Source organism: Lepisma saccharinum, chromosome 1, assembly GCF_977018435.1.
Source record: "Lepisma saccharinum chromosome 1, izLepSacc3.1, whole genome shotgun sequence".
Lineage (NCBI taxonomy): Eukaryota > Metazoa > Arthropoda > Insecta > Zygentoma > Lepismatidae > Lepisma > Lepisma saccharinum.
This window is the reverse complement of record NC_139229.1, coordinates 42,567,844-42,581,227: the sequence shown is the minus strand read 5'-3', so window position 1 is coordinate 42,581,227 and position 13,384 is coordinate 42,567,844. Positions and strand designations below refer to the sequence as shown.

General features: G+C 36.6%; 1 protein-coding gene across 1 annotated transcript in view; it reads left to right on the top strand.

Annotated features, from left to right (window-relative positions):
- The window catches only part of Zw10 (Zeste-white 10 kinetochore protein), a 56,331-nt gene that overhangs the window by 28,863 nt on the left and 14,084 nt on the right, over positions 1-13,384 (top strand). Inside the window, exons 6-7 of the mRNA XM_083131158.1 lie at positions 3,075-3,250; positions 12,304-12,510. Of these exons, the coding sequence (XP_082987284.1) occupies positions 3,075-3,250; positions 12,304-12,510 (383 nt within the window). The remainder of the gene's footprint in view (positions 1-3,074; positions 3,251-12,303; positions 12,511-13,384) is intronic.

Genomic DNA, 13,384 nt, shown 5'->3' with positions numbered 1-13,384 from the left:
AGCTAATTGTAGAATTTAAGAAGTGATTTAATTAACGACATTTACATTGCCTAGAGTGACTGTAGAAGAAGTAAGAAAAATAATTCACAAAGAGAAATTTTTAAGTATTTAAACCTACACCCTGCTGCATGGACCTAACTTGGTGCCTAATTCTGAGCATGAAGAATCAAAATTGAGGCTTAGCTTTGGGAGAGCAGACTTGAAAAAAAATCATCTCATAAAAAAGCATTCGGTATTATTTGCTAAAAAACTTGTCACATTTGAAGAAACACAAATATTGCTCTTTATTACTGTGCTTCTTAGGTGCCACAAGGTTAACAAAAGTAACTTGCAAATTTTAATAAACCTGAAAATTTTGGAGGTGCAAGTGCCCCCTTACCACTGCCAAGTTACACTTAGGACAAATACTGGTTGGTTACCTTACATTATTTTTAGATGTCGCAAAAAAATATTGGTATTTAATTCAATATTCAGACTAATTTTTTGTGAAACCATACACTGTAATTCTACCAACTTCTTAGATAATTTGTACTTCCATTTCTGGAGCAGTTAACTGCAAGTTTCTCCCTTCATATAATAATAATAATTAGGGTTCGGAAGTTGATGAAAAATCTTTTTTTTCTGAGCCTTGAAAACAATGCTAACCCAGATATCAGTCAGTTTTCCTTCTACTCAGTGAGAACCAGGAAACATTGTTTTTATTTTGCATTTTTCAGTATGTTTTGCCTTTTTTTAATTGCATTTTCTTATTTTTTTAAGCTTCTTTTTCTCCTCCTTTGTTGTTTTATGAATTTTAAATGCATTTCCTAGCATATCTTACAAATTTAAATTTTCTAACACTGTCTTTTATGCAAGTATACCATTAATCAAAAATATGGTCAATCCAAAAGCACAATATTGTTATTAATCCACTGATAGTGGTAAATTTAATTTGGATGAAGACTCACTTCCCTTGGTGGTCTCTATTATCACTTTCATCTGTGGTTTTAAAGTAAAAAATAGTCACAATATAAAAAAAAATATAATGTGATGCACATGATACACAAGTGTTAACTACTCTCTTGTAATTTCTGAAAAATGAAGCTTTCATTTGAAGACCGAAAATTGACATTTTTTGACATTTTTTATATCATCAACTTCCGAGTCCTAATAATAAAAATAATAATTTGCAGGGTGTCTCAGCCGTGTCATGCTGTCACACAACATGCAACTTGAATATAATGCTTTTTTAATTAGTAACACTTACTGCACTATTTTGGAATATCCAACAGTAGTTACACAGCTTTCAAGAAGAACATTGATAAATGTCTTGTTTCGATTAAATGTCTTAAATATGCAACAAGAGTTCATATTTAGGGGTGTAAGGGGTGACCTTCCACTTAGTACACCCTGGACTGCATTTTGCAGACTAACGAGGCTCTGGTGACTTGCCCTATGACCAGTATAAATCTGTGTGTTGTCCTGTGTTTTATCCTTATGTGTGCTGAGTGACTTTTACAGCCTCAGCTTTTAGCCGGTCAGAATGTTTTAGGATTTTAGTTATGCGACGTTACAGTTTTGTTATTTGTTATGGTAAGGGTGGTCGCGGTGGCTCAGTCGGTAACGCGTCTGACTACCATGCTCAAGGTCCCGGGTTCGATCCCCGGCCGGTTCAAATCCGGGAACTTTTCTAACGATGGAAGCGGCCCCGGCGCCCACCCAGCGTCGAATAACATGGGTACCTGGGGGAAACCCTGGGGGGTAAAGGCGGTCAGGGGCGTGATGCTGATCACATCACCCCCACTCACGACCGGATCAAGAAAGTGTGGGGCGTTACCCCCACACCCCCTATACGCCTTCATGGCGTGGTGCTATGCACAGGGGAACACTTTACCTTTTTTTTATGGTAAGGGGCTGGACCCCGTATAAAGTGACGGGTGCAAATTAGCCTAAGTGCTGACGCACCCAAAATTTTAAATTCAAATTCAAACAAGAGTTCATATTTGAAGGTATGAGGGTATATCAAAAGTAAGCTATAACCCTCCCTGTATAAAACAAACAAAACGCACACAAAAAAATATTGGACAAAATCGTATGAACATTTAACTTTTGTCGGCATAGTCATCAAGGTATTACAAGCACTTTTCAAATCGTGTGACCAGTTTTTTTGATTCCTTGTGTGTAAAACTTTTGTCCAATTTCAATTGAGTTGATTTTTGTGATTAAATCAAGAATACAGGTGAGCAGGTCATCTGGCACGAATGGGAGAGGAAAGAAGGATTCTTGTTTAGAAACCTGTGGTTAGAGACCAGTACGAAATCCAAGATGAAGATGGGGAGATAACATTGAGATGGATCTAAAGGAAATTGGTAGGGATGGAAAAGGATGGATAGATCTTGCTCAGGATACGAACAAATAGAAGGCTTGTATTGCTGCAGCCATGAACCTTCAGGTTTAAGAAGGCTAGAGAGTTAGTTATTTAATGATTTTTGTGCCCATTGGTTAACAAGCGTTAACAAGTGAGATCACAGTTTACAATAACCTAACTGATCGTGAAGCAGCATAGACACACTATCATATGAAACGTTCAATTCACTTGCAATCTGCTTAATTTTCACTTGCTGGTTGGCAAGAATGATTGCATTGTTGATAGTGTTCACAGGTGCAGGTCACCCAACATGTTGTTCATTTTTCATTTTCATTCTTCCCTCTTCGAACATCTGCACAATTTTTGCAATCATGGGGTGTGACATAGCATTCTCACCATACACCTCAACAATTTGACGATGGATTTCACTCCGATTATACCTTTGTGCCCACAAAAATGGGACGACGGAACGCACCTCAATGTTTGTTGCCACCTCAGTATTATGTGCCATACTCACACGGTGATGGCTGTTTCGGGTGTGGGGAGAAAACATTCCAGACAGTGTTTACCACTAAGTGTGATTATTTTATCTCTTTCAGTACAGGAACATGGGTCGGGTGTTACTTATTTTGTGGTTTGCCCTTGTAGGATGATACTGATATGGTTTTTCACATGTTTCATTCAAATGACTTGCTAAACTGGTTAACTTTTTTCTTCTTTTTAACAGCAAATCTGCTAAAGAACTCCTGGATCTTGCTCATGAAGTTCTTCTGGATTCTGTGAAGAGTGAGACCATGTGCTCCATAAGGCTCTTTTACACAGCAAGGAATATTTTTGAATTGTATTGTGGAGTTGTACCAACTTATCACAAAGACTTTCTTGAAACACTTCCTCAACAATCAGGTAACTATTAAAGTTTTGTATTACAAAGCATTGCACATTGCTTGCTGATTTACACATTTCATTATTTTAGTTGATGTATCAGATGCAAACTTTGTTTAAGAGTATGCAAAAGGTTTTACAGGGTGTCTACCAGGGTGTTTGAGCCATACCAGTACTCACAATTCTAAGGTACTTTGGGATCTCAATCTCCCTTGTAGTAACATATTGATTATGGGGTATATGTGGATATATGTGGATACTAATGGTTTAATTGTCCTGAAACATCTAATAGTTTAATGGCAACTTTGCTTTGCTTTTTTTTTTTTTTTTTTTTTTAAGGCACAAACATGTAAAAGTTTGTTCTAAGATCATTTTATGCTCAAATAGTCTAATCAGGAGTGAGCCTACAGTTTTAAAATGTAATCTAAATCTTTGTGCAATATGTCTCCACTGAAGAACAAACCTGGTACCCATTGATTACAAGATAAAAGAGTTACTAATATGCCATTGGGTAGGCACATACATAAACTCGCGTATGGCAAAAACAAATTAATAACTACAGGGTATCCAAAAAGTCACTCAACTGGGATTGTTGGTGTATGTAACTTTTGTTCAAGAAGCGACAGACATGAATCTTACACGGGGTATTAATTTTGTCTATGTGGATATTTTTTAAACATTAAACTAACCCACTTATCTATTTGTAGGATAAAATTTAAGTCTCTTCTTTTACCTGGACACTAACATAGGCAGATGTCGGGCACACCTGGAACTGCCCTCTGACACAACCAATGTTGCCAATAAACCTCATAATTTTAAAAAATCGTAACTTTTTTTTATGAATATTTCGTAATTAACCCCATAAATTGCCTGTAATGCGTAAAATGCTTAAAAATTTTTAGTTCCTTTATCAATTCGGTTAATATCCAGAGAAAATCTATAGACATGGAAAATTTTTGCATGGGACTCCACAGCTGTCTTTTATACATATTTGTTTCCACTTGGTACAAAACTTGCTTTCACCTTAGTAACTTTTAGCCCATACTGAACATTCATCTACAACACGATTTTCAAATCCCTAACTACTGTCATGAATATGTGATTGTGTGTGTTTTGTTGTATGCTCGTGAGTATAGGTTAGGTTTTTATTCCCGTATGTATTTTTTTTTATCCTTTTTGTAATTTTTTCTTTGTAATGTTATATTTCTCTTTCTTTATTTTAATATTTACCTTTCTATGTAATGGTTTAAATGTTGTTTTCTAATTTTCATATGATCAAATTTTGATGTAAACATGGTTAAGTGGTAGAAAAGGCTACAAAGCCTTAACTTCGCCATGATAAACAAGACATAATAAATAAATAAATGTTTAAAAAATATCGACATTGACAAAGGTAACACCCAATATAAGATTCATGTCTCTATCACTTTTTTGTATAAAAGTTACATATGTTCAAAGTCTCGGTTGCGTGATTTTATGACACCATGTAGAAGAAATGGCAAATATTGCACTTAGAACCTCTAAAACTATTGACTAACACTTTGAGTGGAATTGGTTAGCTGCAATTGAAAAACAAATCTGGTTGGTGCACACAGTCATTGAAATCCCATTTTAAACTGTATGTCCAGTCTTGACAGCCTGTTCTGTTCAGAAAACAGACCTTGAATCAGAATTTATATTCATTCAGGGCCGGTTGCACCATCGCCACTCAATCTGCCACTTTACAAAGTGCTGGATAACGACAGGTGGGAGATTTAGGCGGCGGTGGGTTGCACCAAGCATTTTTATCCTCAGCCTTGTAAGGTGGAACTTTCTCCTGCTTGCCGTACAACCTGGCAACATAAACTGGAGAAAGTTGTGTTTTCGATTATGTTTTGTTTCTTTATTACGTGCTAATGTCTGCTTGTCAATTCCAAATGCATGCTTTTTCAACTGAAATATGTTTAAAAAACTAAATATTTATTGCAATAAAATGAAACAGCTGATCGAAGTAGGTAATGCATTTGTCGTACTCTCATATAATATCAAATGAACCCGTAATCTTTCGAAGTAGTGGGAAGCTTACAAATTTTTCAATTTATTTTTCACTTACTCCTATTAACATAATGCAAAGAAGAATATTCGTCGTCTTATCTTTCAGTAAGACCTACGGTCACTTTTTTAAAAATATTAAACACTACTAAACAGTGACCAAAATTTTACGAAGTCGTAACAAATGCAAGTTACATTTATTAAATTTTTAGTGCAAGGCTGACATATCTGAGTTTGTATAAATATACGGAATGAGAAGAGCAATCTTCTATTCTGCTCTTACTAATTAACATTCGTTTCTGTTAATAATTTATCAATCCGTAACCCCTTCTGTAGCGAATAGCGAGTATTGTATTATCAACGTTGACCATCTTCTTTATTTATAATGCAGCTCTTGTGCAAGATTAATATTGAAAGTTGGTTGAGTAATAACGATGCAAATGAAAATTAAATTTTTGTATTCAAAACAAATTCGGATAGCACAAACAAAAATCAACGGTTCTATGTACAAGGTACATTTTGGGAATTACTATCATCTTAGCACAAAAGGAATAATCAAATAGTAATGTAAAGTACTGTATGTACGCATGTTTTATTCTTATTAAGGAAAAATAAGAAACTCCAGGCTGTATATACTTTCAGATAGGTAGTTTCGTGCAACGTTATATGCTAGTGCAATGCAAGAACGTATATATTTGTTTACAAAAAACAGTAATATTCATTATTTTCCTGTAGTTTACGGTTATTACAAGCATAAGAAAACAGTTTTTTCTTTGTGACGTTTCAGGAGAACACACGCTCCTTTCATCAGACATTTATTTTCATTTTGACTAAAGATACAGTTATAACAATGGTTAGTAATTTTTAAACAAAAAGAATCTGTTATATAATGGATGTTGTCAATGTTACATTGTTGTAATATAGCAACTTAACTGTGAAAAAAGCAGTCTATTTTTTAAATTATGAATCCCAAATATCATCAGGTAATTCAAATTCATCATTGTTTTCACAAAGTCTCTTGATGTTTTCTGTTACATTAAATTTTAAAGATGGTGGCTTACTCCATTTGTGAAAAAGAAAACTCCACACTGGATCTATATTACCATTTTCATTATTTAATTTATTCCAGTGTTCTTCCGCAATGAACGAGGCTTCCCAGACATTCAACTCTGTGTTTCCCGTTAATCTTTTTAAAACCCTTCTCTTTTTAATCAAATGCTTCTCTTCGATGATATGAGTTGACAAACCTGTTGTTGGGTTTAGATTTATAATGTCCAAATCATGTTCGTGCCATCTTATTGCCATTTTCCTTGCTGTTTGTCCCACATAATCTTTTGAACATGAACAACTTATATTATATATTCCTGTGGTTTCCACATCTGGTAGCGAGTTTCTCATTTTGAATTCATTAAATGTACATTCCAAACTTCTTGGTGATTTAAAAACAATTTTGAAATTAAAACTTCTAAAAGTTTTTGCAATTTTATGTGAGAATCCCTTGTGGAATGGAATGCACACAAATTTCTTTTCAACAGATTTTTCATCTTTGTCTGTATTTCTCTTTTCCTTTAGTTTTCTTGCAACTTGTTTTTTGATTTGGTTTATTCTGGTAGTGTGAAAGCCATTTTCTTTTGCTATATTAAAGAGCCTTTCTTCTTCATTTTTGATATCCTCATTATTAGAACATAGTCTTTGTGCTCTCAGGAAAAAATAAACTACAGGAAAATAATTCTATCATGCAAGCAATGCGTACATACAAGAAAAACTAACAGTAATATTCACCCGGAAAATATACCTGGTACATACGTACAAGCTGTGGTCCTTTTTAGACTAGCGGATACGGACAGTATTAGCACCTTGGGTAATACATGTGAACAACACCAAACATGGCGTGCCTAACCTATCCACGTATTCATATAATAGCTTAAATAAACAAACTATAACTTGCCAAACCTATTTACATGCTTATTTATGCTATTATTAGATTACGTGGATAGGTTAGGCAGACCAGGTTTGGTGTTATTAGAATGTATTTCCCAAGGTGCTAATGCTGCCCCTAGCCGCTCGTCTTTTTAGGCCAGTTATTTTGAAAAATCAAATACAAGACCATGTGTATTGCATATGAATGTTAAAAAAAAACAACTTGAGTGCACGTTTTATGCATCGTCAGGCATGTAGATTCGTGCAAGGTTTGTTACAATGGTGCATTTTCTTTGTATCTACGAAACGTAACACCATTCGGAAACTGTTCCTTGTATATACGTATCAACGCCGTAAAGATACTGCTGTACCTGTCTCTATTATTATTACTATTCTTTGACAGTTTTAAAGTTAAAGTACAAAATCTCGCACAATGTAATTAAAAATATGTTACTTCGCATAAAACGTTTCCTCTAAGTAGTAAATATCGAAAAAAAAAAAAAAAAAACCTTTGGCATTTACGTCTTATGCTCTCCCATGAATATTAGGGTAAGGTTGGTTAGGTTAGGTACAAAACCAGTAGGAAATTGTTCCTTGTACATGCATGTTAACATCATAACGATGCTTGTTAACAGTAAATTTTTTTTGCCAGTTTTGGAAGTTAACATACAAGATCACACATATATAAATATACGTTTCTTTAAAGATTGGTATTACGTCTTATGTACTACTAGGTATGTAGTTTCTTGCAAGGTTATTATTGTAAATGTGTGTGTTTGTAAAAAACACATCACCATTCGGAAATTGTTCCTTGTACATATGTATGAACTGGACGGTAAGAGATAAGAGTAGCTACTGCTAAATATTATGCGTGCATTCTTTGCCAGTTGTAATTCGGAAACAACACATTATTTGTTTATTTGCAATGTTACATTCACACCAATGGCGACGTAAGTGACTCGAATAATATTACACGTGTTTTAATCTTAAGGATTACAAATTACTAGGATTGCGAAAAAGCAACTAATGCATGGTGTACATTTCGTGTATTGTGTTTGGTTGAAGAAATTTGTTACAGCAAACACACATTCATTTATTTGGAACGGCATTTTAATACAATTTTGCAAGCATCAAACGCATTACTTTAACCTGGTTTTATTTATATATCTGTACCCGCATGCACACAAATCCTACTTACGAAAATTAGTGAAACTGCTAATGCTAATATCAATGTACATTTTCGGAACACACACGAAAATGACCACCTAATATTGATTTCTACACATATATTTATAAACGTGCTTTATTTATTGCCGTTCCTGGGATAATTAACAAATCCGCCTTTTTTTTGCTGTTATTTGGTAATGCAAAACATGCAGCAAACTTTCGCAATTTACAACAGCTGATCGAGACTTTGCCATTTTATCAACTATAAAAGTGCAAACACAGATTATACTAGGTACTGCACGTATCTGTTGGCTGCACAGTGTACTGCTTTTCCATGTTTATCCAGCACTTAATGCGTTAGGTGGAGCCCCGACCGCCACTTACGCTACACGGGACTTTAAGTGCTAGGTAACGTTCAAAGGGCTGCATTGTGTGCCTTTTACCTACCCACGCCCGCTTGCTCGCGAGGGCAGGTATACCTGCTCGCCTGCCCACGGCAACGAGTCGACTTGCATCTTTACCCGGGTTCTTGGTCTTCAAGGCGCTCTGCGCTTACAAGGTAACTGGGCATTTAACAAGACCCGGGCGCCTGCAAAACCTGCTGGAAGGAAACAGCCCTCCGGCAGCGTGTCGCTCCAGGTGTTTCATCACCACGTGGACGGCTGCAGCCAGTGTTGCCTACTTACGTAGCTCCTAAATCCTACGAAGTCCTAGGAGGAGCTCTCTGTTTTAAGGAGAATTTACAGTATATACTTAGTGATTTCAGTTCATTGTAAGCAGTTTTTATCTTATTGCCAGGAAATGCACGCAATATTACAGCTTCATTTATTTAAATGAATGATCGAGCAAACAAAAATCTTTTCACTGAAAACTAATTGTTTTTTATTGCATGGTGCCTTAACCAGGCACGCAGTGGCGCAACCAGAGGGGGGGCAGGGGGCATTGCTCACAACCTTGGACGGAAATTAAGTCTAGCGGAGGGGTCAGGGTGGGGGTCAAACATTAAAGCACAAGAAAAAACAGGCTAGCAGAATTAAAGAGTAGCAGGGCTAAAGGGTACTCAAGATGGAGTTAAATTTCATATTTTTCTTGCATTTTCCTTCCAGACGGCCAAGGGCACCTGCAGAGGGGGAATGGAGGGGTAATTGCAACCCCTTGATTTCAAATTTTATGAAAGTAGAAATATATTATAAAATATTATACAGTCTCATCAAGTTCAATGCCGTAGCAAAGGGGTAGCGGGAGACGGTCCTGAGCGCCGAACGATCTAAGTGAGAAAAGTTTTAAAACAGAATGCTATGGCGGCCCGTGATATTATTTGCTATTAATGTTGGTTTGTTACGAGTTGGATGAATTGATTATGTAATACGTCGCTCCATGTGAAAAGAAAATATTGTAGATGGAAATTTTACATGCCATATGTATGTACATTCGGAATGCATTTATCATGCACTTTCTTTCTTTCAAAAACAGTTTGTGTGCTTGTTTTCCATTATTAACTAACAATCCTCTGTTTCAACACAAATGCGTGAGAACCGACTTCTACCCCCTTTTTGCATGATTTATGAAGATAATAATGCCTTTCATGCTACTTTATTACTATTATTGTGATTGTTGTTGTTGGCACGTTTATCCAAGTACTTGCCCCCGCCCCCCACCCCAAACGAGGGTAACGGCATTGCCCCTGGCTGGCTACGACCCTGGTGTTCGCAGTAGAAGAGTGTGTTGTTCGACTCGCGACCTCAGCGTCGAACGTGACATGTTTCAGTCCTGCCCTATATCACTATATACACGTATATTGGTTGTTTACGACATATACTTATGGATCCTGTGCCACGGAAAACCTATTTCAATGTGTGTGTGTGGGGGGGGGGGGGGTAGCAACAATCGTCGTAAATCTCATTTCATTGATGATGTGGCTTACGAAGCTTTGAGTTCCCTTTTTAAGTAGTGAAAATCTATTGCAGTTGGCAACACTGCAGAACGGTGTGGGTCCGGTGCAGTTTCTACTGGAAGTAACTACGTCACGCAGAGGGAGGGGCCTGCAGTTGATGGAAAGAACGAACTGAGACCTACTAGGTATCGTAAGACTGCGGGTACCCGGCGGGTCTACAATGCCTGCCAGGAACGATCTGGGCAGGTGGCCAGACAAGCTGCTCAAGCGAGGGTGTTGCGCAGGTTGCATGGTATTTTAGGAGCGATGTCTCGCGAACGGGTCTGCTCCAGGTCTTGTGCAGGCCTCTGGTAACGTTAGGCGGACATTGAACAACCGCAAAATGGTGTTAAGTGGGGGATAAGACGTTAAGCGGAGATGGTGCAACCGGCCCTCAGTTGTTGAGATCTGTAAATACGGGTCACTTGGGTAATCATAAGGGAACAGATTTATCTATAAATACATATTTATGTATTAAGCTGAAATCAGTTATATATTGAACTTTCCTTGTGCATGTAGACCCGATAAATTCAGTTTATATTTTCCGTATTTGTTCATACATTAGGTTTTCACTCATATTTTAGTTATTTTTTACACTCCATATTCACGCAATAACTGCATGTCTGTGACCGAATGAGTTCGGTGAATTGCTTGCGAATAACTGACAAAGTCTGAAGCTTCGTTAAACAAATGGAAGTTTATGACCTTTTTTATACCCTCTATTTGTGTTAATTACAAGTTTTCTGTCATCTGAACAATATATCCCCTCCCAACAGTTTGCTTTTGCTATTGTAAATACTTGGAATTCCCGTTTATTTACAATTGTTGTCAACATTAGATAATGAGGGCTCAAGCATCGGCTTGTGGTTGTTACAAACATTATTTGGGCAATGTTGGAAGAGAGTCCCCCAAGTCAAGTTAGCCGCTGCCCTCACTACTAGTTCAGCACCCAATAGCACCAGAAGCAACGATTTTGTGCCACGTGAGGAATTCGCTTCTTCTTTTTTTTTTTTTCAAGACAGTCACGATGGTAATAGATGCAATGCAGAGTCTGTATTTTTTTTTGTAGCTCGTGTAGTGTGTATTATGAAATAGGTAAATTTTAACAATTTTAAGTCCATATTTAACTCCATATTTTGGTGGAAATAACTAAATATACAAGGGTCATCCAGAAAGAAAAGAAAGTTTTGGTGTAAAACGCAAATGACAAATGATGTGTCCAAAAAAATATATGATACAGAAACTACATACATTACTCTACTTTTCCACATATTCGCCATACCCCTTTAAGGCTCTTATAGTGTGTTACCAGTTTGTTGATACTGTCACTGCATTCAACCATGTAGTGACAGCATCTTTGAGTTCAGAACCATGGCAAAGTGCTTTCCGGAAAGAGGGAACATTCGACTGTAGCACAATGCACACACTCCACCTATGCCTCTTCACTTTGAGCAAAACAGTAAGACGATGCAGACGTGTTTGTGTACATGTAAGGTATCATACTGTGAGCTCTGGACATGTGCGACAAAATTGAGAATCCTGTGACTGTGAGGTGCGGAATGCGATAAGGTTTCTGAGTGCGAGAAAAGTTTGTGTCAGTGAAATTGATAAGCAAATAAGTGAAGTGTGCGATAATGACGTGATGAATGCCACTTTGCCATGGCTGATGAACTCAAAGTCGCTATTTCTACATGGTTGAATACATTGGCGGCAACCGAGTACAATGACAGTATCAAAAAACTAGTATCACGCTATGATAAGTGCTTGAATGGGTATGGCGAATGTGTGGAAAAGTAGAAGAAGGTATTTACCTTCTGTACCATTAAATTTTTAACACATCATTTGTCGCTTGTGCTTTACACCAAAATGTTCCTTTTTGTCTGGATGACTCTCGTACATTTACATATTTAGTACATTTAGACTACATATAAATCCATTCCCTGGTAATCATACTTGGCATTAAAATTGATGTGAAATAGTTACAAATAAATTATGGTAATTCTTTGTTAATACTTTCTTACAGCTATCTTCCACAACAATTGCATGTATCTATCGCATTATCTTCTGACATTGGGCTTCGAATATAAACATCGTTTTCCAGCAGTCCTGAGGGAGCACACCACAACATTTGTGGATTTGGTGACAGAAATTAGAAAGTTAGGTACAGACATTTTTCTCAAACAGATGCGACGGCAAAAGAAACAACTTCTAGAAATACTGAGGGAATCTGGTAAGTACTGTTAGTGTTTATATACATGAAGAAAAAAAAGTAGAAATATGGCTTTACTGCTTCTTGTTACTTATTAACTTCTGGTAGATTTTACTGTTCTTTTAATTTACATTTATGTTGAAGATACTTATGTTCAAATTGACAACAGATTTAAGATAAATCTTAAAGATAAGCAGGTTCTAATGATTGTGACAACAAATCTAAATAATTATTCACCCCATGATAGATCCAAATATCATTACTGCTTAAAGTTTCTCCGAAACAGTAGACATTGCATAACATTCATTGACTCAAAGAATTTTAGTGAACATACTTCTCATTATTAATAAACCTCTACATGGGCACCCTGAGTGGCTTTCACAATATCAGATCTATTGATTAATTCACTACATGTGTTTCGAATGATATCCACGGTGATTGATGCCACAACCAGGGTGGCTACTCACCGGGAATTCCTTGAATTTCGGGAATTATGCATGAATTATTGGCTCTGGGAATTATGTGTGAATTCTACTTGAATTTTTGTCCCTAGACGTGAAAAATTACAACTTTTATTAATCCAAATCCTATTCACATTTTATGCAAATAAAAATTATTTCTGTAAAATTTTCTTGGTCGCTTCGCTCGCAATTTCTACTTTTCTTAGTCTTATCAAGTTTATAACTGTAGCTAGGGGGAGGCAGGAGTCTGCCCTGGGTGCCGAACTATCTAAATGGAAAAAAGTTGTAAAATTGATTGATTGATTTGTGGTATTAAGTCCACTTTACGCACAGAAAGGCTAATCAGGACTGGACCTACAGTTTAAAGAGGGATCCAAACCACTTTGCCATGTGCCTCCACCGGGTATCGAACCTGTGACCCCTTGATCACAAGG